General features: G+C 43.4%; 1 protein-coding gene across 1 annotated transcript; it reads right to left on the minus strand.

The window, feature by feature from the left end:
• Positions 1-1,091: 1,091 nt before the first annotated feature.
• On the minus strand, positions 1,092-19,177 carry ADGRF3 (adhesion G protein-coupled receptor F3). Its single transcript, XM_056817368.1, has 12 exons — positions 19,106-19,177; positions 15,221-15,394; positions 14,533-14,644; positions 13,642-13,860; positions 11,789-12,004; positions 10,527-10,670; positions 10,009-10,205; positions 9,076-9,255; positions 6,503-7,885; positions 5,249-5,290; positions 5,096-5,158; positions 1,092-1,760 (listed from the first exon to the last, which is right to left on the minus strand). Exons 1-12 carry the CDS (start codon positions 19,175-19,177, stop codon positions 1,644-1,646), a joined length of 2,919 nt encoding a protein of 972 aa, XP_056673346.1. The 3' UTR covers positions 1,092-1,643.
• Between the last annotated feature and the right edge of the window lie 222 nt (positions 19,178-19,399).

Genomic DNA, 19,399 nt, shown 5'->3' on the forward strand with positions numbered 1-19,399 from the left:
ATAATGAAGGATATCACAAAATGAATCAAGTAAAAAATGTGCTTGTGCTAGAAAGGTTTTGCACTGGTTACATATAATTGTTGGGGCAGAAGAATGGGAATGTATATACCCACAGCATAGATCTACTGATTTGCCTTTTGCTTCCTCTTGAAGATTGAAAGTGCTGGTGTGGCTGGGTCACTAGATTGTGAGACCGACAGGAACATTAGGATGCATGAGATGGTGCCCTCCATTTGCAAGATGTTCTAATCTGGGTAAAGATATTTCTGAGACCACATCTACCCAAGGACTTTTAGCATATCATTAAAAGTCCTTATTAATTTCCCTAGGAGAAGAAAATTCCTCTGATGATAAAATCACTCTTTCCCTTTTTGTACTCATTCATATGAAAGGACAGCACTTCCTGTATGTGTAACCCTGGACAAGTCACTTAACTCCAATTGCCTAGCTCTTGCTCTTCTGTCTTAGAGTTGAAAGTAAGAAAGTAAGGTTTATTTGTTTTACTTTTTTAAAAGTAGAGGATGGCAAAAATAATTTTTAATCATTCCCCTCCTTACTCCTTTCCATGTATCTCCATGCTTCTTCAAGAAAACAGGTATTCTAAATTTTTGGAACCCACACTTCTTTTTTGGCACTTCATAGATTAGGGTTCCCTTATATCTGAAAATCTAAGAGGGCTTAGATGTGTGTGTATATATATATATATATATATATATTCTCATGGCTTATACTTCAGTGCCCTCACAATTGTTTTGCTCCCAGTATAAATTTCCTCTTTGTACATTCAGTTGCTTTTCCCATCTTGGTTCTTTAGTGCTGTTTTTAGTTCTCTAAAAAGACTCTGGGCTGTGACATTAGCCCAAGTTCTACAAGGACTTAAATTTTTTTTTTGAAGATCATGTCGGTCAGAATGTTGGATATGCTGCCAGAGGAAGTCACAGTATCCCATGTTTTCCCTTAACTCTTCCCCTTTGTTTTAAGGAGAAGAGTCCCTGCAGGACTTGGTACCTTTATCCATTGGATACCCAATGAAGGACAAAAAAAAAGTGAATCAAGGAAAAGTTGTGATTTTGTTAGAAAGGTTTGCACTGGTTACATGTAATTTGGAGAAGAAGAAAGGGACTATATATACCCAGTCATACACAATATAAACCTACTAATCTGCCTGCTGCCTCCTCAAAACTGAGTTCCAAACTATGTGTGGAGGATGTGGGTCAGTTTGTAAAAAAACAAAATCCATCAATAAACTTAGTTTTTAAAGATCTGACTTTGGGGGGGTAACTGGGTGTCTCAGTGGATTCAGAGTCAGGCCCAGAGATGGAAGGTCCCGGATTCAAATTTGGCCTCAGACACTTCCTAGCTATATGACTCTGGACAAATCACTTAACCCCCATTGCCTACCCTTATTGATCTTCTGCCTTAGAACCAATTTACAATATCAATTCTAAGATGTATGGTAAGAGTTAAAAAAATAAAAAAAAATCCAACTTTCTTTTGTCCTTTTCACTTTTTCATAATTTCATATTTAATACTCTAAAATAGTCTCCACATCCACTACAGAATTATACACTGTTTATAAAATGTCTTGAATTGGCTCCTGTTCAGTTTGTACATATTTAATACATCAAACATCTTGTAAAGCTTCAATTTTTAAAGAGATTAAAGCCAAGGTTGAAGTTGCTGATTTCATCTCTTTGGAATGGCAGAAAGAGAGTAAATCGGCTCCCGGGTGCCCATTCCAGCAGGGGATCTCTCCAAAACTGGAACAGAAAAAAAAAGAAGAAAAAGCTCACTAGCTGTTTGGGGAAAGCACTGAAGCCATTTGGCTAATAATTTACACCTAGCACATCTAGCTATTTGCATCAGCTACAAGGGGCAGCAGCAGTAAACTTGACTAAACCTTTCTGGGCTTTGTGATCAGTTCCTGTGACCCTTATGGCAGAGAAGGTGCGTTTGCTCTGAAGCTTTCGCTGTATCAGCCCATGAAATTTTGAGACAAGCTCAAAAGCTTCTGAGGACAACTTATTCTAATGAAAGCCATCCTGAAAGCCTCATTCCAGACTCTTCCCACTTATAGAAGTTGAGAATAAGACCAAGACCAGAATCAGAATTTGATTCCTTCAGAACTCGGGTCAAATGCCAGTTCTTACAGTCTAGTCTGATTGCCCAGGAATTAGTGCCCCTGATCCCTAGAAATAATTGTGTGTTATTGTATATTTAATTTTCTAGGCACACCTTATTTCCCCCCAGTAGAATGTAAGCACCTTGCAAACAGGCTATTTAGATTTTGTCTAGCACAATGCCTAGCACAGTAGGGGTTTAATAAATCCTTGTAGATAGCTTAACTCTGGAGAAGAGGTAGAGGACTAAGGGTCTGGAATACTGTATATACCCATGATGTCAAACCTTTTAGAGACCAAGAACCCAAATTGCAATCCTCATACCACTTGTGAGCCCCCACCTCCACCTTAACCCAGACAGGGGAGGAGCTTCCATTGGGCTGCTGGGCAGAGAGGTGAGTGATAGGAGAAATATCCTCGGGCACATGGAGAGGGAGAGGGGAGCAGACCCTCTGGTATGTGTGCCATAGGTTTGCCAACACAGGTATATTCTGTCAGACCCTATTGCTGAGCTTGTGTGGGTTTTTTTTTTTTCTCTCTCCTTTGTTAAAAGGGTGCCTGGGTAGCTCAAGAGATCGAGAGTCTGGAGGTCCTAGGATCAAATCTGGCCTCAGACACTTCCTAGCTGTGTGACCCTGGGTGAGCCACTTAACCTTACTTGCCTAGCCCCAACTCCTCTTCTGTCTTGGCACGGATACATAGTATCAATCCTAAGAAAATGTAAGGTTTAAATTTTTTTTTATTCTTATTTTTTAAGGAATGAGTCCTCAGGGAGTAGAAGAGAGAGATATTCAGAAAATTTTAAAATGTATAAGATTAATCTCAGGGCCAGAAATGCCCTTTCATTGATATAAGAAACTTTGGAGGAACAACTCCTTCTACCAAATAGTTGGAGAACTACACCTGCTCAGCAACGAGAGTTGTTTAGAGTCACAGCCAGCCTGGATCAGAGGAAAACCTGAACCCAGATGATCCTCATGCCTTAACTAATTCTCTATCTGTTCCTCCTGCCTCTTCTCAAGAAAAATAAAATTCCCCCAAATGTTCATTGAATGAATGAAAGTGGCAGCTTTTCATGCAAAGTGAGAATGCCTTGAAGGATTCCTGGAATATCAAAAAATGATGTTTAGTAGTTTTCAGTCATGTTTGACTCTTTGTGACCCCATTTTGGGTTTTCTTGGCAAATACTGGAGTGGTTTGCTGTTTCCTTCTCCAACTCATTTACAGATGAGGAAAATGAGGTTAACAGAGTTAAGTGATTTGCCCAGGGCCACCCAGCTAGTAAGTGTCTAAGGCTGGACTTGAATTCAAGTCATCCTGATTCCAGGTCCAATGCTATATCCATTAAGTCATCTATCTGCCCTATCAAAAGATACACACAGGACAGCTGGGTGACTCAGTGGATTGAGAGCCAGGCCTAGAGATGGGAGGTCCTGGGTTCAAATCTGACCTTAGACTCTTCCTAGCTGTGTGACCCTGGGCAAGCCACTTGATCCCCATTGCCTAGCCCTTACCACTGACTCCAAGACAGAAGGTAAAGGTGTAAAAAAAAATACATATATCAAACCTACCTCATCTCATCAGCCTTCCTTGCCCCAAGATTCTGCCATTATGGGTTCTTTTATGGTCATTTTGCTTAGGGTCTCATAGAATAATGTATGGAAGCTATGAGGATTTTGTAGCCTGAGGAAGGACATTTAGATGATCCCACTGTCTTCTACCAAGACAAGTCACTGAAATGCTCTGGTTGGCCCAACCACTCCCTCAGTCACCCATGCAAAGCCCGTGTCCTCTGCATAAAGGAGTTCTCCTCTTCCGTGTGGACACCAAAGTGGCTCCTAGACATTTATTCAAGCTGAAAAGTCCCTTTCTGTCCCCAAGCCACCTTTCTAAGGCCCTCGCCTCCTGCTGTCCCCAACAAAGAGTTTCATTCTTACCCAGGATTCTCTGTTCTTCATTTGCTGGATTCCAGCTCACTCATGTCATTTGTGGCCTGGTGTGGAGCAAAAGAACGCAGCTGCCTAGAGAGGCTGGCCTCGTTCCCAGTCCCCATGCGCAGGCTGTGTCCTGGGGCCTCTTCCTACCCTCTTTGCTGCCCAGGTCCCGAGTGCACCACAATAACTGGCATCTCTCTAGCTCAGCGGTTCCTAAAGCTCTGTCCATACTCACACGTCTTTGTGCTGTCCACACCTCAAAGGAAGGCCAGGGGGAAGGAGGCCCAGAAGAGTCACGGGGACCTGAGCCTTAGCTAGGATTCCTGACGTCTGGGATCCCTAGTCTTCCCCTTATTCTTTTGGCTGATCATATACTTAAAAAAGATGGGTGGGTTGGTTTTTTTTTTCTTTCTGTAAATGTGGATGAATACTCTCTTCCTCATGCAGATCACACTCCTTCCCCACCTTAGGGATGTTTCCATAAGTCGTGACCAAAAACACCAGTGGCTGGCCTTCCATGATCCTCCTCCCCTCGAGGCTGGTTCTTATCTGAAACCTTTCCACATTAGCAGGACACACCAGTTTGCACTTCACTGGCCCAGGGTCTATGCCTCTAGGAAGGACCCAAGTGCCATTTAAGTAGGGTTAAGGCCCGGGCCTGTGATTTCACAAGTACAGGGAACTCCCAGATAAGGAAATTCTCTCTAAGGACTCACAAGGATTGGCACCTGCTTTGTCTTTTCTAGCCTTGCCCAGATAACTGGGAGGAGGTGGAATGACTCACCCAGGCTTCCCTAGCCATTAGGTGCTGGAGATAGGACTAGAACTCAGATCTTCCTGGCTCTGAGACTCTCCACTAGGCACACTGCTTCTTTATACAGGTATTAAAGAAAGCATTTCAGAGGAATTATCCTCAATCTGGCCAATTCTAAAAACAGCACACAAGTGTAGAATTAAGCCTCAGGCCCTAACTCGACCTCCCATCTTGTCTAGAGATTGTCGGTACCGGGGTGAACTTAAACAGGGGTGACACGCACTCACCAGGGAGATGGTAGAGGCAGCAGGAAGGATACAGCAGAGGCGTTTGTGTAATGCTTCTCGTACCTGCAAAGGAAACAGAAGCATCATGCTGGCAGGGCTGGTGTGTTCTCCTGGCCCAGACCCCTATCTAGAAGGGAGGACAAGCTCTCTCACCTTCTTATCCATAAGACAGCCAAAGAGTAGGATGAAGATCCCCTGAGAGTAGAGATGGGGAATATGCTGGTGAGGATCTTCCCCTTGAGAGGAAGGTACGAATACAAAACTTGCCCTATTGAGCAAATTTGCCTACCACATCTTTGTGCTCCTCTTGCCTCTGATGGGAAAGCTAGTCATTTTGCCTCTTCTTCTTTGTCCTCCCATATACCTGCCTAAATCAAGTCCTAAGACTCCTTCCCTGGAATTTTTGTCTAGCTCAGTTCTATATCATATGGAGGAAATTACTGACAACTTCATAAATAATCTTTACTTTGAATATTGTTTTATTTATATCCTTTCTTGGGTACTTTAAAAGGGATCCACTGGTGTGGGCATGCTCTCCAGTAATGCAGATGACAGCCCTTCCTCACGTTAGTGGATGCTATTCATGACGTGCTTTGTGGTCAACATGTGTTGTCATGTGGCGTCCAACTTTGTAGTGATTTAGCTAAACTCATCTTCAGATGACAGTCTGTCTCCTGGAATGGACTGGAAGCCTTTCTGGCTGGACCTCTACCATCAGGACCCCAGGATCACCCCATTCTGCTTCAGATGTGTATTGCCTGTGTGATCTTGGGCAAATCGCCTTTTTGAGTCTCAGTGTCCTCGTCTGTCAAATGAGGGTGTTGGGCTAGATGGCCTCTGAGGCCCCTAGATATAGCATTAGCTCCAGGATCCTATGACAATTTATCCTATAACTCACACCACAAGAAGTTATTGAAATAGATCTATAGTGCGGATATATTTTATGTAGAGCCTAGTAAAAGAATTTGAAGCACTGACAATTCAGAAAATGCCTTCTTACTACCTGGAACTGAATAAGGACTTCTGGGCTAAATGTTAATGCAGATCATTATCATTATATCATTTACCACCCCTTCAAAGTACTCTTAGTCTTCTGGACATGGGGACCAGCTTTGACTATAACATATCTAGGAATAGAACCCAGATGTCTTGGTTCCTAGCACGCTGCCCTTATAGCAAGCTTCCTAGAGAGAAATAGCTGAGGTGAAGCCATGGAAATTAGAACCTCAACTTGGAGTTGCTTGGGAATCTGATCAGATATGGAAAAGGAGGAAAAAAGGTAAGAGGGGTTAAAACTGAAGTTAGGAAACCAAGCAAATGGGCTATGGAAAAATGGTTGCTATTAACTAGTTTAGCCCAATTTTGCTTAGATGGTCAAGAACAAGAATAACCAGAATAATCACCTACCTGGGAAGTATTAAGAACTGTGAACAGGTAGTGAGGGACCTCATTGCCTCCATCCATCAAAGTAGCCAAGCCCAGCATCCAAGTCAGACCGAAGATGGGCATAAGGATGAGCAGTGCCTTGATCACACCTAAAAGGGCCTGCCGCTTCTCAGTCTGGGGCCCCTCAGACAGTGAGGGCCTCAGTAGTTTCACCACAGCCATGGCTAAGACCAGCCCATTCACCCCTACGATGATTATCACTGGTCCCACAAAAGTATAGCGTGCTCCACCCTTCCCATCCAACCAGCATTGGTCCTTCTGCAAATATTGTCCCTGAGGGAGGTACAGACCCAGTGTTGCACCTGCAAATCCCAGTGGGCACAAATAGCCCAGGATGAACATGATGGGCAGCACACGGTGTTTAGACAGGTGGTGAAAGATGAAAAGGAGCTGATGAGCTAGTATCAGGGCTTGGGCTAGCATCCAGAAGAAAGTGGCTAAGTAGAAAAAATGGCAAAGGAAGGTGACAGCTAGGCAAAGTGGGCTGTGGGGGCTGAGGGACAACAGTGATTCCCCAAGAAAGAAGGTGTCAGCAGTGAGCAGGCAGAGTACCACATTGAGTAAGGCCACATGTCGAAAATAAGATATCTTATTCCGGATAACAGCGCTCCAAACAACTCTGTATACTCCCAGGCATAATAGCAGAGCCAATATAGAGGCCCCTAAACCCACCTGGGTCATCAGTGTCAAAGCTGGGTTGTCTGGGACAGAGTGGAGGGACATAAGGATGGAAAAAGAGGTCAAGTGCAAGCAGACACAGCGAGTGGTGCTGCTGGTGTCAATCACTCTAGCCTCACAGCCCTCCTTCGACCAGGCACCTGCACCCTGGAAGAGGTTGTGGTTCCAGAAGACACAAGTGGGAGTACCCCTTGTGCCCCCAAAATCCATGATGATCTCCCCTTTTGTTACAGTCTGATTGCCATCTTTGATGGAGTTGGAAAGAACTAAGTCAGGAGTCTCATAGAGTAAGTCCTCTAACTCTTGCCCAAAGTTCCTGGGTAGGATGTGGCCCAATTTTCTCAGTACCATACTGGTGATACTGATATTGCCAGTCTCCCAATCCAGCTGAGCCAGTGCATGGTGGGGTATTTGTACCCTGAGAGGGGGATGAGTGGAGAAGGAGATACTGTAGTCCTCTGGGGTCTTAGGTCCAAGAAGCTGGGTCTGTAGTTGAACATTGGACAAGGTGAGAGAGAAGGGGTGGTCGTTGGAACAGAGGCTTCGACCTAGGCTCTCCACAGCCTGCAGGATTGCTGAACTCACCGAGGGCACCTGTGCCTGGGCTGGGGCCCAAATAGAATTGGGGTCCAACTCCAAGAGGTCATTTGTGGCCACCAGAAAATCCTGCAGCCATCCAACACAGAGATTAACCCTAATTGGTCAGAGTCCATGGGTCTTAGCCAGGAGGATGGGTAGTGGCATGTGTAACTTTGCTTCTGTCCCTCTCCCTTCACCCTCTCCTCATAATAAGATAAAATTAGAACGAGAAGGGCAAATGTGTGAAAGGGGAAGCGGGCTATCTAGCAAGCTATACAAGGCTTTTACAGACAGACTCTGGCAATGGAATCCACTTCCCATTTCCACCTACCGGCCACACAGCTTGACATCCCTTGTGTCACCTTAAAGGGGTCTCTCTTCTGCTTCCTCCCTCCTGGCATGTCCTAGCATTTGTGGAAGCAATTATGCCTAGGAGTCAGTGGCATGGGTCAGCATTGGCATGAATATGCATGAATTGGAGGAAGGGTATCTATATATCCATCTGTATTTGTGTGTGTGCTTATGTGTGTTATACATGCCATAGATTCTGGCTACTTCTGCATGTACCATGCATCTACATGCCAGGAGTATACCTGATCAGCTAGGCAATTCCTGACATGAACATATCTCTCTGCTATTTGAATGGGGATCTATGCATTTCCATTTGACCCTGTATGATTACAACTGTATATGCATGTACCCAGGCATGTGTGAGTCTGCATATATCTCCATGTATGTGTTTATTCAGGTCCATGTTCATGTGTCTACATATGGGAATGAACATATAGGTACCTTAGCACTCTTTGCTTTCTTTCTTTTCTTAAATAAACCCTTACCTTCTGTCTTAGAATCAATACTGTGTATTAGTTCTAAGGTAAAAGAGCAGTAAGGGCTAGGCAATGGGGGTTAAGGGACTTGTCCAGGGTCATGCAGCTAGGTAGTCTCTAAGGCTAGACTTAAGCCCAGGACCTCTCATCGCTAGACCTGATTCTCAATCCACTGGGCTGTCTAGCTGCTCCCTAGTTCTCTTAGCTTTCAGACTACTCCACAATATCTTGTTCCCATCCCAATCTTGGAGGTCCCTGTTGTAGGTGTGTTGCAAGGAATGTACAAGCCAAAGGCAAACACGGGTAATTAGCAAGATCTAGCATCCACAAGCCCAAGGTTTCACCTATGTAGGCTGAAATTCCCAGGAGGAGGCCAAAGAGACTAGTCCTTCCACATTCTCCCTGTCTCTGTTGCGTCCTGAGGCCTGTGACTCCTGAGATTGTGCTCACCTTCAAGGTCTCCCGGGGAAGTTCTGTCCTGGCCCTGGTCACCACCTGGGCCAGGATGTTCACAGTGCCCAACAGGGCTAATAGGTCAGAGGGGGAACTCACAGCTGCTACATGCTTCCGCAGCTGTGTCATGAGTTTGGGCACCTTTTTTCTTGGCTGACCTTGCCCTGCCAACAACAGCTACATCAAAAAGAAGGAAAGAGGAGTTAGGCAAAGGAGAGAAAACATTGGACAAGGTTCTCACCATAAAGGTTTCGAAAACAAGCTGTCTAGGACCTATGGCCCCCTCCTTGCATAGTTCCATACATCCTGTGAAGTGAATTTAGCTTAGGACATAAGTTCTGCAGCATTAAAAGTGATTCAAAAAGGGCAACTAGGTGGCTCAGTGGATAAAGCCAGAGCTAGAGATGGAAGGTCCTGAATTCAAATCTGGTCTTAGATACTTCCTAGCTATGTGATCCTGGGCAAATTACTTAACCCTAATTGCTTAGCCTTTCCCATTTTCTGCCTTGGAACTGATACTGTAAAAATAGACTCGAATTCAGGACTCCAATCCCCAGAATCCTTTGCTCCACTTCCCCAGAGTGCTTTGTAATCACACTGAATTCTCGCCTGGGTGAGAACACAAATGATTATTTAAAGGAGTTCTCCGCCTACTGAGGGGTCTTTTGGACTTCCGTTTTGGAGCAGAGGTGGCTCTTTTCATAATGTAGGTGAGGTCTTGTCTAGGCCTCTCGGGCCTAGGCACGTGTTTTCTTATCCTGTATTTTCTTTAATCTTTAATCTTTAATAAACCTCTAAAAAAATATAATACTCCTTGCAGAGAGAAACTAATTTATACCTGCCTCAGTCTCCCTAAATTTTAATCTTTACAATACCAAGATGGAAGGTAAGGGTTGTTTTGGTTTTTTTTAAGTGCTTTAAAAGTCTCACCTGGGCTGTGTGAAACATGGTCACTAGCCTTTCATCAGTACAGCTGCTGTTGATGGGCCCCCAGGTGCCTTTGGTCCCACAGTGCCTTTCAACCGTTCCCACCGTATTCAGAGGACATGGGATCTGGGCTATGTGTCCAGCTTTAGTGACATTCCAATCACCACCCAAAGAGTCCTGGGGGCAAGTAGTGTCTCCATCTGAAGGAATAAACAAGACACATTCAGAAGTCTTACAGAAGTTCTTTTTTCTTAGTAGAGAATTTTTCTCCAATGTGGTCTAAGGTTGCATCCTGTCCACCAGAAGGGAGTATCTTTGAGCAATTCTAAATCTGTCTCTGTTCTAAGATAGAGCAGACAGACCTAGATATATCTGGGGATAGGGGAGATCCATAACCTTTCCATGTAAGTGTCTGTTCATCAGACACTAGGTAAGTTGGACAGCTCCTAGACAAGATTGACTACCCTGAATCACAGTGATGAAGATAGAAGACAGTGAGAATCTGGGCAAGATCTTCCTACCCCGGATTATAGAGACGGAGATAGAGATGCTCACAGGGTCCAGGCCAGGGCTCTGCAGCTTACAAGTGTACTTGGTGTCATTCTCAGGACATCTTGGCACAACTAGAGTAAGACACTGTGTCCCAGAGGTCCTGGATGAGAGTGCTGGAGAATAAATAGGAAGAGAAAAGAACATTGTCACTAGAATGTGGGAGAATGGTACGAATGCCAATTGTAGCCAAACCTTGGTAGATCTAGAAGAGACCATGTAATCCATATAGTCCTACTCCCTGATTTTATAGATGAGGAAAATTCATCTGACAGAAGTGACTTACTTATACAGTGTCATAGAATTAATAAGTATATGATGTAGGACTTGAAACCAAGCCCAATAATCTACTCATAATACTATAGCAATCCCTTTGACTTTGTAAGGTAGAGAGTAGCTAAGGGTATGCAGATAGAATGGGGAAGTTGAGGCACTACTAATACAGTTGTGAATTGATCCAACCATTCTGGAAAACAATTTGGAATTATGTGAGAAAAATTACCAAACTGTTCATACTCTTTGGTCCAACTATCCCAGGGAAGTCAATAATTTTTTAAGTCTCACATCAATAAAAATATTAATAGCAGGACTTTTTGTAGTAGCAAACCAAAAAATGGAAATCGAGTATCTATCATATGTGGCATGATTGAGCAAGCCTGATATAAAAATAGAGTGTAATATTATTATGTAATAAGAATAAATGAAGATAAAGGATTTCAATTGCTAGTCAACCATGAGATGATTTGTAAATTGGTGCAGAGCCTAGTAAGTAGAGCCAGAAAAAATATCTATCTGTATATACACACACATGATTATAATAGTGGAAATGAACAGAATGTTAAAAAACATGTAAACTCAGGAAAAATACGAGTGACACTAAATTCAGAGGACACATGACCAGGGATGTCGAGTGTTAGATATTGAAAGGCACAGCTGTATTGGTCTATCTTGCCTGATTTGTTATTACAAGGGAAGATACTTAATTGGATCTTCAAGGAATTCTCAGAGTCCTTCCATCCTAGCCAGGAAAAACCAGTTATCACTTGTCATCAAGGCCACAAAAAAAAAAAGATGAAAAGGGCCAAACTCCAACCTTCTTCTCCCCATACTCCACCAGCTTGCTCAAACAGAGCACGCCTAACAATCCATTTTTATAGAACACCATATAGAGACAGAGTGAGAGACACAGAGGAGACTCCATTCCCACCCTCCCCACTCCTCAATCCCCTCACACCTGTGGTACTAGACAGGTTTCTTGGGCTCCAGGAGGCAGTGTAGGTCCGATTTGTGTTCGGGATGCAGCATCTCAACTCAAAGCCAGAGAAGGCATTGCAGGAGATGGAAAGCTGACTTGGATGTCGAATCACGTCATTAGCCTGCAGGGGCACTTCCACCACCTGGTGCAGCAACCACTGGAAACCCCGGGACATAAAGCGACACACATACTGGCCTGTGGGCACATGTACCAGTCTGTGGGCACATACTGACTGCTATACTTTCCTCAATGACTTCTGGCATTGCTGGTTTGTGGCATGCACCCTCCTTCCACCCCTTTATGCCATTTTCCTACTATGAGATCCTAGTGCTGGCCCAGAAAATGGAAGCTTAATCTGGGGCAAGGATGACAAAATGCACCTATTGTTGATGTTCTGTTGTTTATTCAGTCATATTAACTCCTCTTTACCCTATTTGAGGGTTTTCTTGGTAGGGTTACTGGAGGGCTTTGCTATTTCCTTTTCTAGCTCATTTTACAGATGAGGAAACTGAGGCAAATAGGATTAAATTACTTTCCTAGGGACACACAGCTAGTAGCATCTGAGGCCAGATTTGAGCTCAGGAAGTTGAGTATTCCTGACTCCAGGTCCCGCACATTATCCACTATGCCATCTAGCTGTACCTACCTCCTTTTGAAAGAGAGGTGGGAGACAAGGGGTGAATAAAGTGGCATACTCTGCCAAATGTGGGCACTGTTAGTTAATTTTACTTAACTGTTTTTATTTGTTACAAGGAAGGGTTCATAGAGTTGGGGATAAGTATATATGGGAATGACTTTCTCATATATAGTAAAACATTATGGAATCTAACATAATACCTAGCACAGATTAGATTAAAATAACAGTTGTTGATTTTCTTTTTAAGAAGAAATATGAACAACTAAGAATTATAGAACTATAAAACTGAAGACAGAATAGTCATTCCCTTCTCCATAAAAAGGAATCTGATGTGGAGATCTAATATCTTTAGGATAATAATAAAAACAGCTTATGTTTTTGTTACACTTTCAACTTACAAAGAATCTTATATAGGTTACTAGTTGCATCCTCGAAATCCTGTGAAAAGCAATGCAAGTATTATTATATGCATTTCACAGAAGAAAAAACTAATGCTCAGAAATTACTTGATTTACCTAATGTAATATGGTGGTAGATCTGGGATTAGGATAATAAGATCATGATTTAGAGCTGGAAGGATTCTAGAAGACTTTTAAATATACCTCCAGTCCCACCCTCCACCCTATTTCACAGATGAGGAAATAGCCCCAGGAGACATTAAGCAATTTGCCCAAGTCCACAGTTAAATATCTGAGACATGATTCATACCCAAGTTGCCTGATACCAGATCCAACAGACCTCCCACTGCACTTTGCTTTCTCTCATCCTAGGATTTAGAGCTGGAAGGAACTTAAGAGGTTATCTAGTCCAAAACTCTTATTTAGAAAATGAGGAAGTGACTTATCCAAGGTCACCATAGCTAGCAAATAGCAGAGCTAGGATATTCTTCCCTCTGTGCCAACTCAGGTGGTTGGGTTCTTGGTCCAGGGTTTCTTTCCACCTTCTCTCCCTGCTCATTCCCTAGCCTCCCTTCAGCTTCCCCAAAGGCCTTTTCCATTGTTCACCAATCTCACCATGAAATAATAGGAAACTTTCTTACTCTAAGTTAAGCTCCCTTTCTCTGGCTTTTTCCTCACTTGAAGCAGAAATCATTTACCCCACAGTCTTCATGGAATTATCTTCCATGAACTTGCATCTTAGCTTTCCAGCTTCCTGAATCAACAGAAAAGCAGTAAGAAGAGATAAAGGAAGCTACCTGCCCAGTCTCGAGAGACATTGGCAATGGTGAGGACAGCCTGGCTCTTCTGGTCACCAAGGAACACCTGAGTTCCAGGTTGAAGTTTCACTGAGGTCTGGCTCCCCACTGGCTGCAGGTACCATCCCAGATGAGTGGCCTCGTGGCTAAGGAGGACAGTCAAGGTCAGGGTGCTGCCAGGACTGGGCAGTGCTGAATGTAGGCTCAGGTTCCCAGGGACTAGCAAAGAAGCCGAAGTAGAGGAAAGTCAGGAGGAAAAGAAGAGATGTTTCTGGTTAAACTTGTTTCTGCTGCAGCTTTTCCAGCATCAATCAACAAGCATTTATTTAAATGGCTCTTCTGTACCAGGTATGGAGACACAAAGAAAAAAAGTAGTCTATACCCTCTAGGAGACAACGGCCTGTTTTCCAGAGCTTCCTAGCCAAGATTCTATCAAATAAATAATCAAGGATTTTTTGTCCTGTCTTCTGAGGGCTTTGAAGACAGGACAAGGGAAGGATGGAGTCTACACTGGACACTCTTCCTCACTCTCTTCTTCCCTTGCTCTGAATCAACGTGATGGACTCCATGCTGGGTGCTCAGGATTTGGAAGCAGTATGGCTTGTTTTTCCCACCTGGTCAACTTTGGCTCACTCTGATCATGACTCTAAGCATGTTAGCTTGCTCCCTCCAAGAGAAGGGAATTTGGTTGGCCTGCCCAAAGTCAAGAATTGGTTCCCATTTTATTATTGTTTTAGCAGTCCCTAGGAGATTGGGAAAAGCATGTCTGCACTAATCTGGAGAAGTCTATTTGTTCTGCTAAGTTTCCTGTATGTGACTGGGTGTGGCCGAGAGCTCCCAGAACCCCATCAAAACTACCTGTGCCTTAAGTGCTAGGGAATAAGGGCCTACTGCCCTGAAGTTTCCTCCCCTTGAACAGATGAGGGGGAACAGGCCAGTGGAGACTCCTATCCTGTCCATTTTCACCCATTGGTCTCATGGCTTTAGGCCATAAGCCCAGCATCTGTGTTTAAAAGAAAATTTGTAAAGTACTGTCATCCTGACCTAGGCTCCTTAGAAGGACTAGACTCTTTCTTTATTGCAAAGAATCTAAGAACTTCAAAGGTCTTAGAAGGATGAAAGATTCAAATCAGATTAGAAGGCAGGGTGGGCTTGCTACACGGATTCAGAGGAATGAGGAGGGAAGCTATCTATCTGGGCACTGAAGCCCATCTGACAGGTCGTGTATCTTATATTTTCTATTTAGTAAATGCATTTGCTTTGATTAGGTCAATTAGATCTATGCTGGTTCTTTGGGTTTAGAACCTCCATGGTCTCTCTTTCCCATCTTGCCCCTTTGGCATAAATGTTCTGTCAACCACTCAAGCATTTATTAAGTGATTACTGCATGCCCGGTACTGGGCTATGCACTGGGTATACAAATAGAAAAGATAAGTCAATCCCTGTCCTCAAGTAGCTTGCACTCTCTGAACATGACTTGGGCCATCCTTCCAATGGAAAGATGCCGAACCACTGACTTGGCCACAGATCTTCCTCGGGGTCAGTCACTTAGTCATAGTCAATAATAGACCCTTCTTACCAGGTGGTAGCAACTGACAGTATCCAATGTCGGGATGGTGGAAGATGATGCAGGTATAGGAGTGGAAAAAATTTGAGTCACGGCAGGGTTTATGATGGTAGCAGGTGCTGGCATTCCATCCATGCCCTGGTAGGCATTCACAGTTGAAGCTCCCATTATGGTTTTCAACACACTCTGTAGAAGGCATGGAATGGGCAAGTTGACCAAGAAAACCAAGGCTTAACCACCATTTTGTGCCCTAGAGCCAGCTGCTAAGAGTCACCTAGGTCACAGAATAGTAGTGTCATTCACAATCAAACAGGTACTGGCTACTTATTAAGAGAGTAGCTGAAGATATGACTCTATATAACTTTAAAGAAGAAGAGGGCAAGACCCACGAGTATTCTGATCCCTGAATCACACAGAGCAGAAAGGGGTAGGCAAAGGATGTGGTCTGGATTTGAACCAGTATCTAAGCAGGACACTGTCTGCAGTGCTCTATCTCCTCATCTCTGACCCAAAAGATTTCTGGCCCAATTTAAGGCTCAACTCAGGCTCCCACTACTTATGCAAGGCCTCTCCTTATCCATTCCCCACCCCACCCTCACATAGCATCATAATCACTTCTCTTAACTCCCATTTTCTATATGCTTCAAGTTTACTTCTTGCATACATTTTGTCCTCCTTCCCTCCACAACCCTCAAGTAAAATATAAGCTCCTTGAGGACAGGAGCTGTACTTTATAGCTTTCTTTGTTTCCTAGTGCCTAGATCGAGATCTGACAGGTAGTAAACACTTCACTGGAGCATCCTGGATTGACTTGAACGGGATGGGGAAGTAGGGAAGCTCATGTTTAACTTTAAGAAATGAGAGCACTTACCTGTTCTGTTTCTTGACCTCATTCTCCTAGAGGTTGTTCCCAGCACTTCAGCTGAGCTGGCCTCAGGAGGAATGAAGAGTATGGCTGCCAGCTGCCCACTCTACTTCATAACCCCCTTCCCTCCAAAGGCACTGAGAGGTAGAGAGTAGTGACCTACCTCCTTCTTACCTGTGGTGATACTGAGGTCAGTGAGATATCTTAGGGATTGGGGAAGAGTTGAGTTACTAAAAAAGGACCAGGACCAGGACTTTTCTAGCACTTCCATCTGTACATAGGCAGTAAAGGGAGTTGTTTCTAGAAGAACAGAGGTGGTTATAGAATCTAGGACAAAGGATAAGGATGGTTTCAGACCTATCTAGCTGCCTTCTTTTTCTTTTTTAAACCCATACCTTCTTAGAATCAATACTGTGTATTGGCTCTGAGGCAGAAGAGTGATAAGGGCTATGCAGTGGGGGTGGAGGGACAGGTTAAGTGACTTCTCTAGGGTTCCACAAGTAGGAAGTGTCTGCAAAGAATTTGAACCCAGGACCTCTCATGTCCAGGCCTGGCTTTCTATCCACTGAGTCACCCAGCTGCCTTCTTAATTCCTACACTCATTTAAAAAGATTTGGCACCAGTGGCACAATGGGTGTCTCATTCTTCTGCCCTAGGAATCAGCCAGATAGACATTTCTTCCTGTAGCTATCCAAGGTACCATCTCCTGCTCAAACCACTCCCCCCTTTGCTCAAACTGAGGTCCCCCAGTGATGGCCTCACCAGCTGCTTGCCCTAATTGGTTTGTATGCCACCTGGTTTGTCCTTCTGGCACCGGATTCCATATTTCCTGGGATAGAACACACGGAGTACTCTAAGTTAGGAGAAAGGATCTAAACAGCCCCCTGCTCTGCCCTTAACTATTTCCCATGGGCTTCCCTCTTCAGAGGCTTCCTCTAGGTCGCATTCCCCTCTAGCTTTCTTCCTGCTGAGTCTTTTTTAGCCTCCTTTCTTTGCCTGAAAATGGTTGTGCCTAGGAGAAGTCAGAAAAGATTACTTGTGGCAAGGCTGGGTGGAAGGATTATGCAAACTCAGGAAAGTCAAACCACTTTGTTTATTCCCTTCCTGCATTTACATATTTCTGGGCTTCCTGGTTGATCTTAAATGGCTAGATTCCAGGAGTTTGGGACTCAGTCTGGGGGACTGACCATCCTGGTACCTGCTATGCAAGATCTTTCAGATAGGCAGAAAGTCCTGGAGGGCAGGGACTATTGGATTTTTATCTGTGTAACCCAACACTCAGGACAGTGCCAGGCATATAGGTGCCAACATTTAATAAATATCCTGTGACTGAGAAAGATCAGCACACAGGGCTGATCTTCCCTAATAGTCAAACTGGTATTACTTCTTTCTGTTTAAGAAAAAATTTTTTATGTATTTCACAATATTCAGATACACAAATAAGTACAAGTCTTTACAGGGAATGTGTGAGATATTATTGTAAACTATTATTTACATTTTTAAAACTATATTAATTTTAACAAAGTAGCAAGGTAACAGTTATAAAATCAATTTCTTCTTGTAACCTCTTGGGGAGTGGGTAGAATGCTGGATTTGGGTTCCAATCTTGCATAATATACTTTCTAGCTATGGAACCCTGAATAAACCAGTTTCTGAATCTGTAAAGTAGGGAATAACACTAGCACCTGCCTCACAGGGTTATTCTGAAGATCAAATGAGGTGTTTGTTTTGCTAACTTCAAGCCATTATATTTAAGTGATTAATTATTTTTAATTTCCTTCTTCACCTAAACTCAGTTTTTTCTTTTCTTTCACCTCCCCAGATGGCTGTCTTTCTTATTCAGTCATTTCCCCACTCTTCATGACCCTATTTAGGGTTTTCTTGGCAGAGATACTGGAGTGATTTGCCATTTCTTTCTCCAGCATATCTGAAAGATTAAAAAACTGAGGCAAACCAGGTTAAGTGATTTGCCCAGAATTACATAGCTAGTAAGTATCTGAGGCTAGATTTGAATTCATAAAGGTGAGTCTTCCTGATTCCAAACCTAGTGTGCCACATAGCTGCCAGGGCACTCTTTCTTGCACATACCTTTATATCTCCTATTCGTCTTCCCCCCCGCCAGTGAAGGTGAACCTTTTAGTGATAGAATGCCCAAATTGCACCCTTATGCAACATGTGAGTCACCACCTTACCCCAGACAAGGGAGAGAGGAGGCACTCCCATAGGGCTGCTGGGCAGAGGGGTGAATGATGTTCTTGGGTGTTGTGGAGAGAGGGAAGGGAGCAGCCCCTTCCAGCTCATGTTCCTTAGGTTTGCCAACATGGCCCCTATTCTGTCTTTCTAGGGAAGAAGATATTGAAAACTCCACTATTTTTCCTCTAGGCTTCTTCTGTCTTATTTTTCTGAAGAATATAGAATCTCCTGTTGACATTTAGTGTTAGGAAAGAAAAAAAATATTTTTCTAACAATATAGAAGTGATTAATAGTACCTATCAGGATTCAAATATTCTAGCTCTGACACCTTTAAGTTAAGGAACTTTGGATATCATTTCATTTCTTTTAGCCAGTTTCCTTTCCTCATGTGTAAAATGAGTGGTTTGAACTAGACAACTTCTCTCTTAGATTCCTACCAATTCTAAATCTGTGAAAAAAAATCTTGATATCCTATTTCTCACTCAATATACTAGAAAATGAGATAGGACCTAAAATGTAGGACAAATTTCTAGCTCTACTTCTGTAAATGGAAATATATAGGCAGTCAGTCAGACAGATAGACAAATAAATAAGATGTCAAGAAATCTACTAAAGCTGGCTTTCTTTGCTTACATGTTGCTTCTTCTCTAGTAGCCATTTTTTCATCCCCTGCTAATCCAAACCCTACTTCCCTTCCCCCAAAGCATAATTTCCTAACTGTATTTCTTTCTCAAAATGTACTTCCACAGAGTATGCCATCATTTCCACACCCTCCTATTTTCCTTAAGCCAGGTAACCCCGTTATAAAGAGGCTATCTCAAACTCTCAGTGTTACTCACAGTCTGGGATGCTCTGACAGCCAGAGGGCCCATCAGGTGGAAGTTCATGGCCAGAAGCAGCAGACCAGCCATCAGGGTAGCAGAGGGACAGGTTGGCAGTGGAATGGCTCAGAGGATGCCTCCTGTTAGTTGTCTTATGAAAATTTCCACCATGGGCTGGAATACTTATTCAGCACACCAATAGGATGGGAAGGGATGATGAAAGAATAGAAAGAAACAGGTATGAGGCTTAGAAAGGGAAGTGCCTCAATTTTCAGTTAAAGAAATCAAAACTATTAATAAGCACATGAAAAA

This window comes from Monodelphis domestica, chromosome 1, assembly GCF_027887165.1.
Source record: "Monodelphis domestica isolate mMonDom1 chromosome 1, mMonDom1.pri, whole genome shotgun sequence".
Lineage (NCBI taxonomy): Eukaryota > Metazoa > Chordata > Mammalia > Didelphimorphia > Didelphidae > Monodelphis > Monodelphis domestica.

Bases quoted from the DNA above. Each gene is read 5' to 3' on its own strand.
- ADGRF3 (XM_056817368.1), bottom strand. From the start codon at position 19,177: ATGGCTGGTCTGCTGCTTCTGGCCATGAACTTCCACCTGATGGGCCCT. The intron at 13,861-14,532 runs GTAGGCCCTTAT...CTTCTTTGCTAG, and splicing joins GGGGAGGAAACTTCAGGGCA to TCCCTGGGAACCTGAGCCTA. The intron at 5,291-6,502 runs GTAGGTGATTAT...CTCTACTCTCAG, and splicing joins CAGTTCTTAATACTTCCCAG to GGGATCTTCATCCTACTCTT.